This window comes from Equus asinus, chromosome 20 (assembly GCF_041296235.1).
Source record: "Equus asinus isolate D_3611 breed Donkey chromosome 20, EquAss-T2T_v2, whole genome shotgun sequence".
Lineage (NCBI taxonomy): Eukaryota > Metazoa > Chordata > Mammalia > Perissodactyla > Equidae > Equus > Equus asinus.
Genome location: NC_091809.1, coordinates 108,030,794 through 108,053,103, shown reverse-complemented (window position 1 = coordinate 108,053,103; position 22,310 = coordinate 108,030,794). Strand labels below are relative to the sequence as shown.

The 22,310-nt window shown below is 41.7% G+C and overlaps 1 protein-coding gene across 1 annotated transcript in view; it reads left to right on the top strand.

Annotated features, from left to right (window-relative positions):
- Positions 1-3,415: 3,415 nt before the first annotated feature.
- Positions 3,416-22,310, top strand: part of SLC5A12 (solute carrier family 5 member 12) — a 48,015-nt gene continuing 29,120 nt past the window's right edge. The window contains exons 1-6 of the mRNA XM_014831454.3: positions 3,416-4,681; positions 12,183-12,248; positions 13,414-13,465; positions 14,347-14,414; positions 18,457-18,611; positions 18,732-18,872. Coding sequence (XP_014686940.1) covers positions 4,343-4,681; positions 12,183-12,248; positions 13,414-13,465; positions 14,347-14,414; positions 18,457-18,611; positions 18,732-18,872 — 821 coding nt within the window. The 5' untranslated portion in view covers positions 3,416-4,342. The remainder of the gene's footprint in view (positions 4,682-12,182; positions 12,249-13,413; positions 13,466-14,346; positions 14,415-18,456; positions 18,612-18,731; positions 18,873-22,310) is intronic.

Genomic DNA, 22,310 nt, shown 5'->3' with positions numbered 1-22,310 from the left:
TCTCCTTGAACCCGCCCTTTCCATATTCGTAAAAATACCAGCCAATCAAGAGATTTCTATTGTGGGCCACGTATTTTGCAGCTCAAAGGAGGAGCAGAAACTCTGGATTTGCAGTTTTTTCTTTCCTGACAAAATTCTTGGATATGGCCCCTTTCTCATCAGTCTGTGTAAGCAGAAGTAAGCACTGTAGAGAATTATCCTCTTCAGGAGATGGATTGTTTGATCCCCCCTGGAAGGCAGAAATGGCTATAGCCCATTTGCAGTTAGAAAAAAAGCAACCATTTCTGTTGAGCTGTAACTTGCTATCCCCGGTTTGTGCCCTAAGGCCTTGTTTGGGAATTATGCTCTCAGAAGGAAGAACTCTGGGGGGGACTGCTTGCACAACCTGGCTTAAGCAGTTTATTCACATTCTGGGGAGTTCTTTGAGCCATCCTTGATGATGTCCATTGGATTAAAAAAATCCATCACGTAAAATTATTAGAGTAGATTAATGTTACTGAGGAACAGTTCTGATCTTGCCACTTCTCTGTTTAAAATCAAAACAAAACAAAATGGCAGTCCTTTTATCCCAATGTTCTGCACCGGCTCCCATTGGCTTTTAGAACAGATGAGAGGAGGAAGTCTAGTGACAGTGCTGTCTCACGACGGCCAGGGCTGTTGGTGCATATTTTCCTCCTTTCCATCCCAGGCCGAAAGAAACACGGTGTCCACAGTCTGCTATTAGCAACATTGTGACAATGGTGTCTTTTCTTCTGATGCCCTATCTTGCCAATTCTTTACCCCTCCCTGCCTTTGGTAGCATTCAATGTCCTCAAACTCTCTTCCTGTTCCCTATTGTAACTTGCTCCATTCAAGGCGCAGAAATATTTTACACTACAGAGACTATTAATGATAACAACTACAAGTCTAACCTATTAGGTGGTGAGTAATCGGATGGCGGGGGCTTGTTAGGGGAGTGTGTGTGTGGCAGGTGACAGTGTTCTACATTCTAGCAAAGGTCCCAGCCTTACACTAAAGGCATAAGGCAGAAATGGTGGCATTTGGGGCACCAACAAGAGGGTACAGGAGATACTGGGATTTCTTCAGATCCAAAAAGCATATTTTCCTCTTTCCCCCCATGTTAATATTTCTGATAAACCTTCTAATTGATGTAGCCATTGAATGTGCTAGTTCTTTTGCTTTCTCTTAAAAGTTACCAATAAATTGAGGCTATGCCTTATAATCAGCATGAACTTTGCACAGAGTGAGTTTTAATGGGAAAGAGGAAGAGAGTTGGAAGGCACTGAATGCTACCAAAAGGAGGAAAGAGTAAAGAAATAGAAACTTACTGAGAATTAAACTAATAAATTGATGCTTTGCCAATAAATTGATGCTGTGCCAGTGAAATGTTGGAAGCAAGGAATACCTTGCTATGAGAGGCACGAAGTTTCCTTCACATATCAAACCATTAAACATTCTGCTTGCTGACTGTCTTGAAATCCAAGACTAATGGAAGTTAGTAGACAATACCGTTTCTTTTTTTATCTTTTCTTTTTCTTTATTTTTTTTAATGGTTTATAACATTGTGTAATTTCGGGTGTACATTATTGTTTATCAGTTCCTGAATACACTTCATCGTGCCACCTTTGGTAGTCTGATTTTTGTCCATCACCATACATATGTGCCCATTTATCCCTTTCACCCACCCCCAATCCCCTTCCCCTTTGGTAAGCACTAATCTGTTCTCTTTATCCATATATTTGTTATCTTCCACATATGAGTGAAATCATGCAGTATTTGTCTTTTTCTGTCTGGCTTATTTTGCTTAACATCATACCCTCAAGATCCATCCATGTTGTTGCAAATAAGACAATTTTGTCTTTTTTATGGCTGAGCAGTATTCCATTGTGTGTGTGTGTATACACATACATATATATATATACATATATTTATATATGTGTACACCACATCTTCTTTATCCATTCATTTGTAGAAGGGCACTTGGGTTGCTTCCACATCTTGGCTATTGTGAATTGTGCTGCAGTGAACATAGGGGTGCATAAATCTCTTTGGATCATTGATTTTAAGTTCTTTGGTTAAATACCCAGTAGTGGGATAGCTGGGTCATATGGTATTTCTATTTTTAACTTTTTGAGAAATCTCCATACGGTTTTCCACAGTGGCTGCACCAGTTTGCATTCCCACCAGCAGCGTATGAGGGTTCCCTTTTCTCCACATCCTCTCCAACATTTGTTGTTTCCGGTTTTGGTAACTGTAGCCATTCTGACTGGACAACACCGTTTCTTGACAAAAGCTAATTAAAACCAGCAGAACACGTCGACTCTTGAGCTTCAAGCTCCTGCTATTTCACCTCAGGACCTCATAGATAGAAGGATGGTGTTTTGAACCAATATTCACCTGACTTGTACAAGTTGTTAACATGCCTTGTGGATTGAATATTAACACTTAGGTAGTGTTAATATAAAGTACGAAATAGTCAAGTCTCCAAAAGCTAGAGTTCTGATTTTCTGCTGAGACCATTACAAACAAAAACCTGTTATACAATTAGAATGCCTCATGGTAAAATAATTAAAAGCTTGGGTTAAGATAAAAATATTAAAGATCTAGTTTTCCATGAAGACTGATCATACCGAGTCTGCAACCTTGGAGGAGGAATTTTAACCACAGGACACAGATAGCTCCTGGCAGAGTCTTTGTGTATTTATTTGTGCCTAAAAGCACATTTCAGGCAGCAGAGCTTCCTGTGGCCTAATTCAAATCAATGGAGCACAGTAGGGAGGGAAGACGGTATCCAGTCTAAGCAAATAATCAAAGCTTTATTCAGTTCTCCAGACGTCAATAGCAAAATTAGAGTTTCCTCTGTTTAATAGAGGAATGCGTCTGACCTTGGGCATTATGGGTAATTTATATTTTCTTCATTTGTTTTTTTGATTATCTCCTTATTTTAGACAGTGGCTGCTGTTTACTGGGCACTATGCACCAGGCTTCGTTCCTCTGTCTTCAAGAAGTTGGTCAGCTACGACAGCTGACTGACTCCTTCAGACACACAAATAGAGGTTCTTTAACAGGTGAGGACGTTGCAGAGAACAAAGGAAGACCCCTCGAAGGCTGCTTCCTGCATGGGTTGGGGCGCAGGTGATGCGAGTCAGGGAAGACTCCCAGAACCCAGGAGACATGAACTAGATCTTGTGGAAGAGACAGGCTTTGTAGAGGTGGGGTCAGCAAAGACCCCTGAGAAGGGAGGAGAAGTCTGAACAAAATAGAGAAATTGTCCCCCAAAGGCTTGCTGGGGGCACTTCAGAACTATCCACAGAGTCGAACCAGAGCAGAAACAGGAATCTATAACTGGATTTTCATTCCTTCTCTTGTTTGTCCTGGTCCTAACTCTGACTTAGCCTTTGGGTACAAGTGTTTTAAACTAGTCAAAATGAAGGACAGACGGAGAAGATAAACCTGAGGACTACAAACAATTTATTAATTACTGGTAAATCCATTTTCTAAGGCCTAGAGTAGAGAGAATGGACTGTTATGGTCCAGAGTGCTCCACTGTAAACACAGATAACAGCCAATGAGGTAGATCTTACTGTCTTTCATTTTACAGATCCATCAAAAGATGGTCAGGAAGTTTGAGGTGCTTAAAAACTCGTAATAACCCTGCAAGGTCTCCTCCTCCCCATGCTCCAGATGAAGCTCAGAAAGCTTAGACGACTTGTCAATAGTACCACAGCTCACTTCTGGTTGAGCGGACTTGAGCAAAGGTCTCCTGACTCCTAGCTCTTTGCTCCTTTCCCTCCACACCCATTGCCGCAGGCAATTGCAGGTACACATCCTCCACCCTCCCTTACTCCAGAGAAAGACACCACTGAGGGTTCTGTTTGCATTTTACAGATTCCATTTCACTAACTGAAAATGCTGAGGTGGTCAACTTGTATCACTTCCATGTTTCCCAGTAATGTTTAACCTTAAGTCAAAACAATCTAGGAGATAAAAGAGCATGTTATCTGGCAAGTCCATTCCACCCCCGGTGTATTAATTTCAGAACACATCTGAATTCCTTCTCTGTGGCATATGCTTTAATAGAGGAACAGACAGCTCCTGGCCAGGGTCAGATTCTGAGTTCTCCTCTGTTGGTACCAGTACCACTTTGTAGTCCACGTTGGAGATCTTCCCTGAGCCCAACCTGGGGCCTGAAGATCCACACCAGTGCCTCTGGTCATCACTGTCTTCGGAGAATCACAGCCTCCTCAAGACAGAGCATCCGCTGCACTGAGCTCTGCTTTCAGAAGGAACTTGTCCCTGAGACCTGGTTGAAAGCAACTCTCTGGTGCCGTCCTCCCCAGCTATGGAGGTGAAGAGCTTCGTGGTTTGGGATTATGTCGTATTTGCAGCCCTCTTTATCATCTCCTCTGGAATTGGGGTGTTCTTTGCTATTAAGGAGAGAAAAAAGGCAACTTCGAGGGAGTTCCTGGTCGGAGGAAGGCAAATGAGCTTCGGCCCCGTGGCTTTGTCTCTGACAGCCAGCTTCATGTCAGCTGTCACTGTCCTGGGGACCCCTTCTGATGTCTACCGCTTCGGGGCTTCCTTTGTGGTCTTCTTCATTGCGTACGCACTTGTCATCATCTTCACATCAGAGCTCTTTCTCCCCGTGTTCTACCGATCTGGCATCACCAGCACCTACGAGGTGAGACAGCTACTCTCTTCTTCTTCACCTTGGGAGGAGTTGCTATTTTCTCTCCACTTGAACCTTTTTTGTTATTCTTTTTTTCCTCTAGTAATGCACAACCTCCCGAAGATAACACATGGTGGCTGAAGAATGCTCACTTATTTCAGGACAATTACACGTCATGGGAAAAAATGTGTCATTGTCATTGGGAAAAGCTTAAGCTTGGGCTGCACACACCTGTTTTTCCACCTGTAGAATGGGCAGGTGAGGTCAATTCCATGAGGCTCTTTCAGTGATTAACTTAGAACCTGTGTGTAAACACCTAAGGAGTCCCCTAACTTGTAGGAGATTCCCAGTGAAAGGGAGCTGAATTCATTGTTTAGATTATTACCATCATTATTCCAAAAAGCACACAGAACACATACTGTGAATGTTGTCATTTTCCAGCTATGAAAACTGAGCTACAGATAAATGACTTGGCCAAGACCGTATAATAGATAAGGCCCACTGAGAACCCATTTTGTCGTATCCTTTTCCATCTGATAGTAGAGCTGAGCACTTAAATACAAATTATTACTATGCTGCAATTTCTAGTGAGGAAATGGTAATGTTTTTGAAAAATTAGAAAATATCTTAATGAGAAGGGATTGCTAAATGATATAGCAATTATTTTAATGAGAGGAAAATGAGGCAGCGGTGTTTTGATTTTGCAATGATTCTCAAGAAAAATATCATGCTAAACATCGAATCCGCATGTCTGATATTTAAGTGTGATCATAAATCAGTTTCTATGAAAAGGTGTTTATTCCCTTGTCCAACATCAGCCCTACTGAGTCAGGGCAGAGGACTCTTAAGAGACCTATTTTTTTTAATTCTGTAAGCCAAATGATTTTAAAGGATTACTCTAGACTTCAAAAGCCATTTAGGCAAATAAACACTTTTTAGAAAGTTTTAAAACTTATGATTCCACAGATGATCATATCCCAAATATCCAACATCAATCTCCCCTCCCCCCAAAGAAGGTAACCAGGATGGGGTCTTACCACAGCTGCCACCCGGGATGCAGATTCAGGAGAAAATGACTAACTTTATGTTTAATCCTAAACATATATGCACATATCCCTGCTGCTCAGAAGTGTGCTTCAGAAAATATAAATATGTCCTAGATTTTCCCATTTAGCTATTAAGGTTTGACTCCCAAAGGCAGTGCTAGCATTTTAAAAAGAATCGCCTAAGTAACAGCTAGAGAGAGAGAAAGAGGGAGCGACAGAGAAAGGGAGAGTCAGAAAGAGGAAGAAAGACAGAGAGAGGAAGAGGGACAGACAGAAAAAGGGGGAGAGAGAGGGAGAAAGAGGGAGAGGGCGAGAGAAGCAGATAGAGGGAGAGAGAACTTAGAGTCAGGAATTAGGAATTCCATTCCTAAGTCCATTGGTTAACAACAGGATGGCTTTGTGCAAGTTTCTTAACATTTATCAGCTCCAGTTTCCACACAGAAAATAATAACTCCCCACTTTCATGAAGGCTTTGTCAAAGGTGAAAGAGCTTTCTAAACTATAAAAAACTACCCAAATGTGGAAAATCATTTTTACCCCTAACCAGCCCTTCGATAAACGCGCGTTAAGCAGCTACTATGGCCTAGGCACACTCGAAGCCCTGGAGACAAAGCATTGAACCAAGTCCCTGCCCTCATGTAGCTAACTATGTAGCAGAGAAGGGCAGTCAACAAACATGCTGTGTAAGACAATAATAACTGAAATTTATATGCTATTTAAGGGTGTGCGGAGCACTGCTTTGAGTACTTTACATATATTAGCTCCTTTGGCCTTAAAATAGCCTTTTTAGGTAGTTACTATTATTATCATCCCCATTTAACAGACTAGAAAACTGAGGCACACAGAGTTAAGTAATTTGCTGTGTGTCACACTGCCAGTAAGTGGCAGTTTTTCGAACCAAGGAATCTAACTTTAGAGACTATAGGCTGAATCCTTGCACTGTCAGGCCTGCTAAATATGTTACAGAAAAAGGGAATGGGTGTGGGAGAGGGAACTGACGCTGGTTTGGGTGGAGAATGTTGCTAATTCACTCAGGGGGGTTAAATGAGACTTCAAGGACAGGAGGGCAGTTCGGTGGAGATCCGGCGAAAGCAGGCAATCGCAGTTTAGAAGGGAAGACAGAGCGGGCTAAAGGAGCCACAGACACTAAGGCCCTGAAAGGGGCGTGTGAGTAGCACGTTTGAAGGATGGCAAAGGAATTAGTGCTCTCGGAGAAGAAGAGGGGGCTGAGGGGAGGAGGACGAAGGATGTGATCAAGGAGGTGGGAGAGCCCTGTTACCTGGAGGAGCTGCGAGAGGGTGGGGCGTCAGACAGACGGAGGGCGTGGGCTATTCACAGGGCAATCGGGTTGTCACAATGATGGGGGCACGACTGGAGCTGGGGACACTAGATGTGTCACAGTACGTGAGACACACACGTCTACACGAGGTGATTGTACCATGAGCTTAGGGATTTCTTAGGGCGTCTTAGGGATGCCTCATTCGCAAAACCTACTGCAAATGCAAGTTAGTAGTACTTTACTACATAATAATATTAGCTTTTGAAAATAAAAAGTTAGACACACACACTATAAATTAGTATATTTTCCCCAAATTAAAATGGAATAGAAGCATTGTCTCGTGGTTACTGAGCAATCTGCGCGTTCCATTTGCGCCCCTCAACACAGACTTTGTTGGTGTTAGTAAAGTGCTCCCCTTACGACATTAAACCAACTGCAGATATGTGAAGAGGAGACTTGAGCCTCCCTTCTAATTATTAAATTAGTACAGACCCAGGCAACATAGAGATTTCATTGAATTTAATTTACAAAGTTTGTTGCCCTCTACATATTTTTTAATTTTTAGTACCCCAATAATAGGAAATCCAGATTGTGTAGCGTCCACATGAGGTTATTTTGGGCTTGGCTCTTGCTTTCTGAGAATTGGCAGGATGGCGCAGGGGCTCAAACCTGGACTCGTGACTCAGGCACTTGGCTTTGAACTCTAGCTCTGCTACTCACCAGCCGTGTGACTTTGGGAAAATTACTTAACTTCTCTGGACCTGATTTTCATGTACATAAAATAGTGATATAAAAGAACCACTCTCGAAGGAGGTCTGTGAGGAGTAAATGAGGTGTGATACGCAAATACTTTTAACAGGGCCTAGCAAACGGTAAATGCCACATAAGAGTTTTGTATTATTATTGTTGTTCTTGTTCTTGGTGTTATTGTCCCCAAATTTATACCACTCAATCTCTCTGTAGCAGCTTGAATTTATGTTTCTTTGTTCATCTTCCATTTCCTGTTACTTATCCATAGATATTCTTTCTAGGGTCTTTGAAAGGACTAAAGGCTGAAAGAGGTGGAGCCTATGTCCCCCCCCCCCCCTTGGAACTGTGATGGCCTTGGCACTTCCTTTGACCAATAGAATGTGGCAGAAGTGCTGTGTGAATTTTGAGTCTGGGCTTCATGAGGCTTATAACTTCTCCCATTGCCCTCTTGGAATGCCGTCCTGGCATTGCTGTGTCAGGAAGCTGGTCTCGTTGGTCCAGCTTTTGGAGGATGAGTGGATACACAGAGGAAAAAAGAGGCACCCTAGTCAACAGCCAACACCAACCGCCAGGCATGTGGGGGAGGCCATCTTGGGCTTTCTCATCCAGCTGCTTGCAGCCACATGAGAGCCCTGGGGAAACAAGGAGAGGAATCACCCAGCCAATCCTCAAAATTATGAGAAATAATGAATCCGTCGTTTTTAAGTCAGTGAGCTTTGGAGTGGGTCTTATACAACAATAGCCAACTGATTTAAATGCTTTGAAAGGCAGTGGGATTTCAAGACTGAGACGTGCCGTCTGTGCTCCGTTATCACCAAGCCTGCCCCGCGTCAGAACATAAGGAATTGTTCTCACTCTGAAGCTACAAATAAGGTTCAGCTCATTTGCAATATCATCCATTTTCATTATCTCCACTTGGACAGTTTATAATTAGTCTCATCACGTCTCCACTTCAGTTAATTCCTTCTTTCTGTTTCATGCACGAATAAATCCAGTCTGTTATCATCTACCCTTAGCACTAGTTTACAGGCTGGTGTCTACCTGCTCTCTCCTTTTTATTGGACTTCCTACCTAAACCACGTGGCTTCTGAACTATTCTCTTTAATCCAAACTTTTTCATTATAATAATGCACAGGCTACTATTTCAATACATCTTCTTTTGTAATGGTTTCTAAGCATTATAGATTACATACTGTTTTTTTGGTAAATCGCTTTCCTTTTAGTTTTCCTTTAAATTACATTTGTGGTATTTTAGTAATTATATTTAAATTTTGAAAAATTAGATGTGTAGGTATAGGATACTATTATTGAATATTATTTTAGTATAGTAAATGATGCTCCAAAATATTTATTGTAAAATGGATGTTTAAGGTCTGAACTATCGTTACGAGGTCCCTATAAGGCCTAGCTTCTCCTCCAGGTGAGAAGGGTCACTTCAGCATTTGGGCAGAGGAGTGACACGATGTGATTTGTGTTTTAAGAGTGCTACTCTAGCTGGATGCTGAGCGTGATGATAAGGTTTCGACAGCTGAAGCAGGGGCCTAGTTAGGAGGCTGTTGCTGTAACTGACGTGGGAGATGACGGCGTATCAGAGTGGCAACAGACGGGACAATGCAAGTGGACATATTTTGAAAGCGGGGGAAACGTACCAGGATTCTTTTATGAACTGGATGTGCAGGGGAGAGAGAAAGAGGAGTCAAGGATGGCTCCCTGTTATTTGGGCTTGACCCAACAGGAAAAGCGGAACTGCTATTTTCTGATAAGGAAAAGAGTGTGGCTAGATCAGTTTTGGGGTTTTGAAAATAATCGAACATAATGATGGTAAATATTACCTGCAGTATGTTTTTTTTTTTTTTTTGAGGAAGATTATTGCTCAGCTAACATCTGCTGCAAATCCTCGTCTTTTTTCCTGAGGAAGACTGGCCCTGAGCATCCGTGCCCATCTTCCTCTATTTTATATGTGGGATACCTGCCACAGCATGGTTTGACAAGCAGTGCACAGGTCCATGCCTGGGATCCAAATCAGTGACCTCTGGGCCACCAAAGCAGGACATGCGAACTTAACCACTGTGCTACCGGACTGGCCCCCAACCTGTGGTATTTTTTAAAGCAGGCAATGAAGCATGCAACTTTTCTGCTGAACTTCCATTTTTACTTTTGACTATAGTAATAGCTATGTACACATCAAAATTCACCACTGAATGAGTGAGTGACTACATGGAAAGAAGGAGTGAATACCCTCTTCTTTCAGACGTAGAATTATGCAGTTGGAATAGTCTCTTTTGTTTTGTGAATAAGAAACCAGAGGCTTGGATCACAGAGTGAGATGGTGGCAAAGCTCAGACTAGAATCCAGGGAGGTTTACTTCCCACCCAGTCCCTTCTTTGCACGCATCTGTTTCTCAAGACTGTCTCTCTCGTTTGACTCAGTTGACTGAACTTAATGGAACTAAACTGAGATTTTAAAACCATTGACTTTTTTCTGGATCCCTGCTTCAGTTTTCTCACAGACTTCCCATTTTTCAGGAATATTTTCCCTCTGCTTCCCCAGACTTCATGTGCCATCCAGTTCCAAAGCCAACACCACATATTTTTAGATTTTGTTACATTTCTCCACTTCAGTTACCAATTTGTAGACAATTACCTATTGCTGTATAATAAAACAGCCCAAAATAAATTTTTTAAAACAACAATTTGATCTTCTCACAATTCTGTGGATCAGCAATTTGGCCTGGGCTCAGTAGCATCCAGTAAGACAATAAAGTTCTTCTGCTGGTCTCATGTGGGGCCATCTGTACGACTGCCATCAGCTAGTGGGTCCATCTAGGATAACGCAGATGGGACAGCTTGTCTATGCTACTTATGGTCTCATCCTCCAGTAGGCTATTTTGGGTTCTTTATGTGATGAGAAAAGAGTCCCCATCAACAAGAGGACATACCTCATTACACAAGCAATTTTAAGGTCTCCACTTGTATCATATTTGGTAGAAATATTACTGTCTTAAATTGTGTTCCCCCATAAGCAAATCCTGAGACAAGGAATTGAATGCAAGTCATGTTTTGAGAAAGAGATTCTATTAAACATTGGTAGGCCAGTAGCAAGTAAGACATGGAAGGAAAGGAAGCCAATCAGAGGTGTGTTATTGAGCAGGTTACCACTGTGAGCAACTGGGGTTTCATCTCACCAGGGATCTCTGGGAGACAGTACAGATCATGTCTCAGGGCTGTCCTCCCCAAAAGGCAAAGAACCAGGAAAATTATGTTCAATTCCTTTTTGTCATTGGCTGAAAGCCATAACACCCCCAAAGACTTCTAGAGTGCCCTGTGCAAGGGCGGAGAGAAAGCCCTGAAGCAGATCATCACAGGACAGGTGCGCTGAGATGCCATCAACATGTCCTGGAACAGTGAGTGCCAATAAGCTGTGGGTGTTGCACCCACAGTGACTACTGCGGTCACTAAGTTCCTACCACATTCGTCTCCCTGTACTTGGCATTATCATACACTATACCATTAGATCTTTGTAAGTGCCAATTTTAGAAAGGGAAAATCAGGGTTTAGTGCAGTAAACGAATCTTCCCAAGGGCATACGATTTGAATCCAAGTTGTCCTCACTACAAAAGTTTTGCACTGTTGGGGCTGGCCCCGTGGCCGAGTGGTTGGGTTCGCGCGCTCCGCTGCAGGTGGCCCAGTGTTTCGTTGGTTCGAATCCTGGGCGCGGATATGGCACTGCTCATCAGACCACGCTGAGGCAGCGTCCCACATGCCACAACTAGAAGGACCCACAACAAAGAATATACAACTATGTACTGGGGGGCTTTGGGGAGAAAAAAGAAAAAAAAAAAAGTTTTGCACTGTTTTCTCTCCTCTGATACCTGAGACTTTTCATTCCGCACTGATTCCTTACCTCTTTAAGAAACGTTCCTTATATCTGGTGCCCTCATTCGCACGTCTGATGGAGTACGATCTGACTCACAGTGTACTGGATGTATCGTCTGAAGAAAGAGGGTCTGAAAATGAAGTGGTTCTTTACTTGGGGGGAGGTTTGAGCAGGGAAAGTTGGGAAATGGGGATCGGTGTGAAACTGAGTGACAATTCTGCCAAGAGGAGTTCTTTCTAGGGGTTCATAGAGGGGCCCACCTTAAGCCATGAAACAAAGCTTGTGTCTCGTTTCCAGGAGAAGGACAAATTACTAGTTAACTTCTGACTTAATCAAAACGATTTTTCTTAAATTCAAACAAGAAAACTACTACCAATTAGAAACTACTCCCAAGCACTACTACCATATTTTTTCCTGTTGTCCCAAGCCTATATAGCATAAAATCACATTATAAATCCAAAGCACTGAACTGACAGGAATCCCAGGAGAAAGAGGACTTTCTTCGCAGCGCTTATGCAAACCTCGCTCACTCTTTGCACGTCCTTCTCTCTGTTCTTTCTAGTACTTACAACTGCGATTCAACAAGCTGGTTCGCTACGCAGCCACGGTCATCTACATCGTGCAGACGGTAAGGGGTAAGGGCTGCGGAAACGCGGAAATGGGGGTGACAAGACATGGGTTCATTTATTTCAGGGGGCAACTGGCTCAATTAATGGATAGGCTTAATACTAAGGAAAACCACTTTCTTCCAAGGATAGCACTTTCAAAATATATGATTACATCGAGAGTTGTCTGCGTTGCACAGACCCCTATATGTCTGTACAAACAATAACAAACAAATGTATATCATAAACCACAAAGGAAATAAGACATTTTCTTAAAATTTATTTTGAACTCATTTAATTTGTACAAGTTGCTTTGGATATGAAATGCTCTGGTAATTTCTTTTTTTTCTTTCTTTCTTTTTATTTTTTTTAAATAGTTAACTGAGTTGAACCAGAAATACCTGTTTTGCTGAAAATCATTTTAAGACAATATTTTCAAACCAATACTTCCCTTTCCCCTTTGGGACTTCTCTCCACCTCCAGCTCTAGGACCTTCATGCTGCCCCAGGCTGTGGCACACCGTGGTCACGCCTTTCCTCCTGCCTGCTTCCCTTTTCTTCATCAAAACTCCCACTCACTGACTGAAGGATTTAAGAGAGTGAAAAGGAGGACAATAATGCTCCTTGACCTGTCCGTAGATATTTATCTTTTAAAACCCTCACATGAATCTCTAAGGGGTGAAATTCCATTTAAAATAAAGTGGGACTGCGCCCACTTCCCTCAGTGCTGGGAGACGGCAGACATGCTCCTGTGGAGAGCAGCCACGGTGTCAGCCTTCCCTGCACAGCACCCACTCCTCACACACCTTCCCATGTCCACTCGGAAATCCATATTGCACCAAACTGCTAGGCGTGTTTGTGTCATAGTGATACGTGCCTAAGGAAGGCGGGGATCAAAAACTTAACTGGGAGCCCATTTTTGTGTCCTCCAGAAATACACCATATCTAGCCATAAAACCTCAAAATTCACAGCAATCTTAAAAGTCCGACCCTCTTCATCTAATGCCTATTATCCCTTTGGCAAACTAGTTACAGTGGTGGCTGCCTTCAAAATTAGAGTGGATGGAAATGAGATGCTGGTGAGCAAGTTGAAGGAGATATATCTCCAAGTTCAGCGAAGAACTTCCTAGGCAGCTCTCTCCTCCATGCCACTTTTCTCACTGTTGACCCGATCCTCATTTCTACCCAGATTCTCTACACGGGAGTGGTGGTGTATGCACCTGCTCTGGCGCTCAATCAAGGTGAGTTGTGGACACTCCCCCGGGTACACTCCACCATTTGTATGCCTGCGTGTTCACCTCGCAGAAATATACATAAAACCTCTTGTTGGGAAGACTTCCTGTGGTTAGTGTGCTCTGAATTACTCTCGTAGTTACAACAGAAATCTAAAAATTGAGCATTGAAAATAATGCAAACAACTGGTTGCTTGATTTTGCCCACATTGTTCCGAACACCTAGTTTGATTGTTTTTTGTTTGCTCATGTGTTTTGCTTTTTAGTCACTGAAATGATGGCAGTTTGCATATTGTATATGCACAACCACTAAGTAAGGTCATCTAAAATTCGTGGTCCTGTCTCAAAGATTTCATGGCATAGATAATCCAAATGCACGAATAAAAGGTGCTTGTAGTAATTACTTTAAGATTTACGCTTGACCTTTTCAAGAGAATAAAATCCTAGAAACAAAAAGGAAAGGAAAGAACAAAAGTGAAATAAATTTCGTAGTGATACCTATAATATCAGAAGGCCTCAAGATTCAGTTTAATGGTGCTATGTACTTAGATGGAGAGGTGTTGACTCATGGTTGGTGTCTAGGTGACTCTGGAGCACTCAGACGAACTTTAAGAAAAGAAATATTGGTGCAAAGATTGGAAGCTCCAGAAGCTTAGGAAGAAAAGTTTGGCTTTTAACATTACATGAAATGTATGGACTTGGTTGAAGTATCATAATGTAATAAAATAATCTTTATCAGAGGTGAGAAAATTTAACCTGAGAAAACTCTAATTTGATTTCCATTTGCTCACAAAGAACACCGACAAAAATATTCTGACTTTTTCCTTATAAAGCTCGCTCTTTTACCTTCCTCAGAGAAACCTCTTTCACTGCTTTTTCTCCTTCCGTAGTGACCGGGTTTGATCTCTGGGGCTCTGTGTTTGCAACAGGAATTGTCTGCACGTTCTACTGTACGCTGGTACGTATCTAGCCGTGAACAAGCATTTAGCACCATCTCCTAATATGGGATACCGGCAAATCCCAACCAGAGGGCATCTAATTATAGCAGAAATTGCTGTTCCAAAATTAAACAGAAACATGCTGGCTTATCTCTCACAGTTTCCTGAGGAAGGTGCTGTTATATTATTTAAAATTCTTTTAATTCTTTTACCAACCCTGCGTAGAATTTGGGCTCTGAGCTCATTCGAGAAAGCCATGGCAAAGGGAAGATTTAATGAAAGAACTCCTTGTCTAGAGGATAAGTGACTACATGCAACGTCTGAGAAAACAATTTGCTCCTTAACAGTGATTAAAAACCACAGGTAGCGTTCATCCTCCCCTGTCTACTGGCTGAGAAATACACCATGCGTGTGTGAGTGATCAAGGATGGCTGGTGTTTTGTAAACATGAGGATTCCACAGCTGGTTCTTGTCTCTTATCTTTGGCTAAGCATGGATTACAATTATCATTTGGCTTTACACACGCTCTGTGTTTAACCAAGGAACCTGGGCGGTATCGGCAACATATTTATATAACTGTTCCAATCAGTTTAGTTCAAGGAACATTCACTGAGTGACTACTTTTTGCCATGCCCTGCAATGGGAATCTTTATTCTTCTGAGTCATTGGCACCATATACAGAAGCAACAAGTGACCAGCTCAGAATACGGCAGTGGTTCCCTGACAGCTGGATTCTCTTACCTCCTCTATAGAGAAAAATAGAGTAATTGATATATTATCAGATGGTAGACCATGTAAGTATTTTGGCATTATGTGCATATCACATATTCTTTTAACATATATCACAATACACAACTTTAAAATGTCCTTATCGCTCTTTTTCATACTTGCAAATCCCAACATTTCTTTGCACAGGAAGTTTTATCTTAATTGTTTTCCTTTCCATTCTTACTCCCATAGTTCTATTTCAGACACGTCTCTCCTACTTAGGTTAAAAATAGCCTCCTGCTCCTCCCACATCTGTGACAGATCAGTTGCTCTGAGGAATCTGCCCATAGAAGGATAACTGGATGCTCTGCTAGGGCCTGGCTAAGAAGCCACAGTAATGGGTGACAGAGACAGCGGAATACTGTCTTCCAAACATCATCATCATCATCATTATTGTATGTAATTTTGGGATTAAGAAAAAGAATAACTCTTGTTTGAACAAGAATAGAATATAAGTCAGGAACAGAGTAATCAAACAGTTTATAATCCTTGCCTTGTTGGGGATTAAGACATTTCTTAAATTTAGACCCTAAATTAAAAATTCATGGCAACATTTCAGGGGATCCGTTTAAATAAAATGGTCAAAGCAGAAAAAGAGAATTAAAACAAAACAAAACCTCAACTGATTTAAGCAAGAGAAGAAAAGAGGAAAAAAAACACATGGAAAAAGTAGAACAAATGGAAAACAAAAAGTAAGCTGTCAGAAACAAGTCTGGATATTTAATCACCATGGCAAGCCAAATGAACTAAACCGACCACCTCTTCCCCCGCCCCTGCAGGCCTCTGTCAGATTAATCTTCTAAAAACATCCATTTCTTCACACTGCTTGACTGACCTGATTCTCTTCTTGCTTCCCATTGTTCTCAGGATAAAGTAAAAGCTTCCCAGCCTGATGTTGAAAATCTTCCATTATGTGAATCTATCCACCCATCTAATGTCTTCTCGCCTCACCTCTCTTCCATCCGTCCTCTCTCCAGCTGTGCTGGAGGCTTCAGGGTCTCTTCAAAATAGTGGCTTATTTATCAACACTTTTGCTGATATTACAGTCACTCGACTCTGATAGTGCTGGCGGTACATAGCATTTCTAAGATAACCAGTGAGAGAGATTAAAAAACAAGTCGTGATTCCTGCCATCCAGGGGTTTGCAATCTAGTGAGGTCAAGAAACCCTAGGTCCCAAACAACATAGACTGATTAACATATAAATGACACTAAAGGCACAATCAGGGTTATAGATCCGTGGGGAGAGTGTGTATGTGTGTTTGTGTGTTTTGCTGTATGAAGGAGTCATAGAGTCAGAGAAATTTTCACGGTGGCCATAATCTGTCTTTTGACGAACAATTGATAAATCGGTTTGGTCCCTTGCCTCGTGTCTAGCTGATGTTCAGGTCTATGCATACTTTTTCATAACCAGCACCAAGTAGCCTTGGAAAACTGAGGTCTCTGACATTTGGTCTTCATATCACTAAAATCTGATGTTGTGATTTGGGTTTGGAAGTCTTACCATCTGTAAAGAAAATCAAAATACCACTATTTAGGAAGTGGGAGGTAAGAGATTGGTTGTTCCTCAAATCAGGATTTGAACAAAATATACAAATACAATGCTTCTGGCAGGGACTTTAATGTCTATTTTTTTAATTGAAGTTTAATTTTAATTATAAAAGAAATGATGGGACAACCTCCATGTCTTCTTTCTTCTCAAGATACAGATGAAGCCTGTCATCTTTTCACACAAGTTCTTGACACTCTGGAGGAGTAACTGGGAAAGATAACTGTATTTTTCAAGTTAAAAATACCATATGCTTTCATTCTCATAGTGCTTATTCATTTTCAAAGCCCTTTTTCTATGTATCACCTCATTAATCTTTCCCGATTTGCTCACTTCACCTTCGCCACCACCTAGGGATTCTGTACCTGGATCACTCCAGCAGCCTCTTTCTTTCCTTCTTTCTTCTTGGCCACGTGTTCTCAATGAGAATTCCACCTTGCAATCACTTGGGGAGCTTTCAAATAATACTGCGGACTGGCTCCCGCCCAGATCCCTCAGTGGATTCAGAATCTCTGGGGTTGGGGCTCAGACATTAGGGTTTTTTTTTTTGGCTTATTTGCAAGGTCCCCAAGTGACTCTAACAAGAAGCCCGGTTTGATGACAGCCACTGTAACCTCTTGCCTCATCACTCCATCCTAAGTTCTGCTATTAGATTTCTCTTCCTGAAACTCTGGTTTGCTCACCTCACTATTTGACCTCCTCTAGCTCTTAAAACTCCCTTCTGCGTGAACATCTGAAATCTGTCATTCCCACCTAGTGCTTTTCTTCTTTATCAGTATTCGATCATCCCAGTTTTCCAGAATTAATTCACTGTCACTATTTCCAAAAAAAAAAAAGGAAACTCACATTGCACAAGACAGACCCAGGTGATTACCCTCAAATCCCTCACCATTCATCACCTGTATTCATTAATCACAAGCAGTGTTGATTTCACCTGGCAAATATCTTTCCAATCCATCAGCTTCTTTCCATCTCTACCCTACTTCAAACGCCTGTTATCTTGGGCATGGACTACTGAAATAAACTCTTAGCTCATCTCTCAACTCCTTTTCTTCTATGGTCCTGCAATCTACTGTCCACACACCACTGCAACTACTGTGAGACAAACAAATTCTCTCAGCATATAAGTCTCTTTATTTTCTCTTATTGCTCTTGAGAAATCATTTAAGCAGCCTTGTCAAAACTGGTGTATTCTGGCCTTTTGCAAATTCAGCAACCTCCCTTCAGGTGTTGCTCTACACATCCTTCAGTCTGTACCTCTAGCATTCTTGCATTTCTTCAGGCAGCCATCCTGGTTCCTCCACACAGGCTGCTGCCCTCTCCTCTCTGTCCTCTGTACCTGGTAAGTTTGTACACATTCTTCAGAGATTATTTTGAATGGCACCTCCTTAAGACCAGGTCAGGACTCCCTACTATATGCTCCCATGGTAACCTGTCCTTTTTAATTGCACTTTCCACAATTTTAAATAAATAGCTACATTATTGTCTAGTATCTGCTTCTCACACTAGATTAGTATAACTCTATGAAGTTGAGGAAGGAAGCTGTCGCTTTCACTTACCATTTTTATTCCCATGCTTAACATAGTACTTGGCACATAAGAGATGCTCAGTGACTGTTGCTGAATCCAAAAAAGAACAGAAGAAAGAAAGAATGAATGAATGATTGCATTAGCAGGGAGGCTGTGAAGAACTGGAAGAGCTGCAGGCCTCCTTTTCAAGAACTCACCTGCGTTCTCTCCATTTCAGGGAGGACTAAAAGCAGTGGTATGGACAGATGCCTTTCAGATGGTTGTCATGATTGTGGGCTTCTTAACGGTTCTGATTCAAGGATCGGCTTATGCTGGTGGATTACACAATGTATTAGAGCACTCAAGAAATGGATCTCGACTAAATATCTTTGAGTACGTCCAATGCTACGTTCCCATATTTTATAAAGATTTTGCTGCATGACCACATCACCTAAAATAGTATCTGGGCATCAAAGGCTCATCTCTGTTCATTTACTTCCCTCTGCCCTGCAGCTTTGACCCGGATCCTCTCAGGCGGCACACTTTCTGGACGATCTCAGTGGGAGGCACCTTCACTTGGCTGGGGATCTATGGAGTGAACCAGTCCACCATCCAGCGATGCATCTCCTGCAAAACAGAAAAGCACGCAAAGCTGTGAGTTATTAACAAAGAAACATTTCTACTTTTTCTCCGCCTTTATCGGTACTTATTATATGCTTCTGTGTGTGTGTGTGTGTGTGTGTAAGAGAAAGAGAAATGGAAGGATTCATTTAACCCTTGTGAAGCAGCGTCACCACTCCCATCTCACACGAAAGAGGTGGAGCCGGGTTGGAACTTAGGTCTGTCTACCTTCGCTGGCGTCATTTGTGACCTCCATGAATTGGGAGGTTACTAGATTAAATTAGGTGCCCTGGGTGGCAAGACAGAGGGAAATACTACATTTTTCTTACAGTTTCTGTGAGGAGATGGTCCTTATCACTTATTTCATTCAGCATGTGCTCTCTTCAACTATTTTTCTTTCAATGGATATGCCCTTAAAGTTTCCAAGGAGAGGTTAAAAAGGAAGAAATCCTAGGGTAATGAGGCAAGCCATGAGGGGACCTTAGCGGTTCCCACTCTTGCTGGGACGGCCGGTCCCAGGCCTGCTGGGCCTGCTTTCTCTGTGGGACTCCAGTAGGCACACAGCTGGTTAAGCCTTTTCCGAGTCCTGCATGTCATCTCTCCCCCTTGGATGGCGACCAAAGGAAGCTGTGCATGTTTTTGCAAAACGGGCAGAAATGAGCTAGAATTGCTTCTAAAATGGGCATTTCATCTTCATCACTGTTGTCCAAGGTTCTCCCCGGTTGTCAGGATGCTCTTAACTTTTCTTGGAATGACAAACAGCCACTGTGAATATTTCCACAATTGATTTTAAAATCCTTTCAATACACAGTTTCTTATTTAGACTGAATAAAAGATAAAGTGCCAAGTCATGGTTTGCCGTTTTGTATCTTGAATTCCAAAAGGGAATATATTACTTATATATTTTGCACACTCTCAAAAGGAAGAAATAAAAACATTATCTAGTATTCCATCAACTCGCTGGAACATATTTATGTCCTATAACAATAAATAATACTAGCAAACCCTCCACACCCATGATCATCACTTTATCAAATAGCAGAATTGTTGAAAATGTATTTAAGATCAAATGTGACTTTGATCTCAAAATCCATTTAAAATTAAAATTCATTTAAAATAAACTAGAGTTGACTGTGTGTCTCTAAAGGGGAAAATCTTTTGGTGAAATAAACATTCTCTGTTAAACCTAGTTTTAAAAAAAATCTTATGTGTTTGTGTTATTTTTTCTTGAGAACATGCCTAATTTCTATTACTACAATAATTCCTGAAAGTTAGGAAATGTATCCTTTTTTATCATTTTTTCCCCACAAGGTCAAGAACAATGTTTCGTGCTTATTAAAGGTTTATCACTTATTAAACAAAGTAATGCTTCAAGAAGATCATGGTTGTGTGTGTGATAAATATGTGTGCATGATGTATAAACACATATACGTGGACACACATATATATGTAGGAGTATATGTGTGTGTGTATAGAGGAGTATATATATATGTGTGTGTGTCTATGCATACACACACTCTTGCTCATACACTTTCATATGTATGTTTGTGTTTGTGTGGCTCTAAGTCTCATTTAGTGGCTTAGTTTCAATCAACAGAGTCAATACAGTTCCATTCATGATGGTTGCTTGGAATTTGGAATTTGTTGCATTAGTATTTAGCAGATCTGAAAACTGTCAGAAAGGAGAGATACTTATGAGGAAAGAAATGTATATAATTTCCTAAGCCTTTAGGACTGCCCCTCAGGTTCCACTCATCACCACCCCTGTGGAGGGACCAGAGCTATGATAGGAATTTTGTGAGAATAGGGAATGATGAAAAAGTAAAAATTTTCTTTAGAAAAGACTTCCCTGAGAGAATCGAAATTGATTTGTTGACATGATTCAGGAGGGAGGAACCAGTGAAAACGGTCCGTGCAGCTGGAGTGCTCATAGCTGGAGGGGAGGACATGATGGGGCTCTCATTAGTCACATACCTAGAGCCTCAAAGGCACTGCGGGGGCGCTGGAGGCCACTGGGAGCCAGCTCACCTGGAGGCTCTGCAGAACGTTGATGAAACGCACTGCTCTGCTGGGTTATCTGAGTCGGATGTGATGAAAACACTCCATGAGAGTTTAGGAAAACCTCTGCTACGTGGGGAAAACACATCCTGCCACATAGGTAGGTGAAAATAGATCCATAAATTTCCCACTGATGTGGCCATGGTTCAAACCACAAGCGACTTATTATATATGCATTTAATTGCATGGCCAGGAATGCTGGGTACTCACTAAAGACAACTTCATGCTAAGTCAGATCTTCCTCGCACCTGCAAATAATACCACTTACCAAGTCATATTAGAGCTGCTCCCTGGAAGCTGACTTGCACCCCTGTAGTCTCTAGACCCCAGTTTATCTTCCAGGACTGCTGACAGCACATGATGCTCTGAGGGTGGGAGGAGTCCATGCAGGTATTGGGCCCCTCCCATCTCCACCCCCTCTCCCAGCTAAGATAAGCACACCCACATGCAGTCACTTTTGTTGCATTCCCACTGCCTTACTTTGTTTCCCTCGTATCTCCTATCACATCTAAAATCATCTTATTTATTTATTTCATTTCAGTGGTTACTACCTGCCTCCAATCCCAGAACATAATCTCCATGAGTGGGTTCTCTGTTGCTCACTGCTGTATTCCCAGCACCTAGAACAGAGCCTGGTACATAGAGATGCTTAATAAATATTTTGTGAATGAATCAATGAAGTGGCTTAACAAACAGGAGTATTAGCCCTGTAGAGAATCGAAGTTCATTTCTAATGAAAACACATTCACAATCAAGGACTTGAACATTTTATACAATCTTGCCATTGGTTGCTCCTTTCCCACAGTTGACTGGTGAAGTTTCAAAAATGTTTTGGGTAATGTATGAATGTCCTCTATATGGCTATATAGCCTACAATATTTTTACAGGCCTACATATATCTTTACTCATTCAGTCCTCATGTTAGTCCTGTAATAAGTAAAGTAGGTGTGTTCCACTCTTTTTACAGATGATGTAACTGCCCCACAATGTTATATGACTCGTCTAAGCTCACATCGTTGTTAGGATAAAGTCTTCCGATCCCAGATCCAAAGTTTTTATAAAAGAATAAATGATATAAAGAGTGCAATCATATTGTACTGAATTTCTACCATTCATTCAATCATTTGTTACCCAAAGTAAAATAATTTTATGTGTGCTCTGTGCCAGCTCAATCTATGCTTTGGGGACATAGCACTGTGCTCATTTGAGTGAGGGAAACAGATAATAAATAAATGAGTAGATTTTACAATTTCAGATAATGATAAATGCTAAAAAGTTGTAAAGCAGCATAAGGAGTAGAAACTGACGAGAGAGCAGGGAGTGACTATTTCAGAGCAAGGCAGTCAGGGCGTCCTCCCGAGGGACGCCGGAGCGGAGGCTTGAGTCTGCCCGCGCTGACAGCGCGAGTACAAC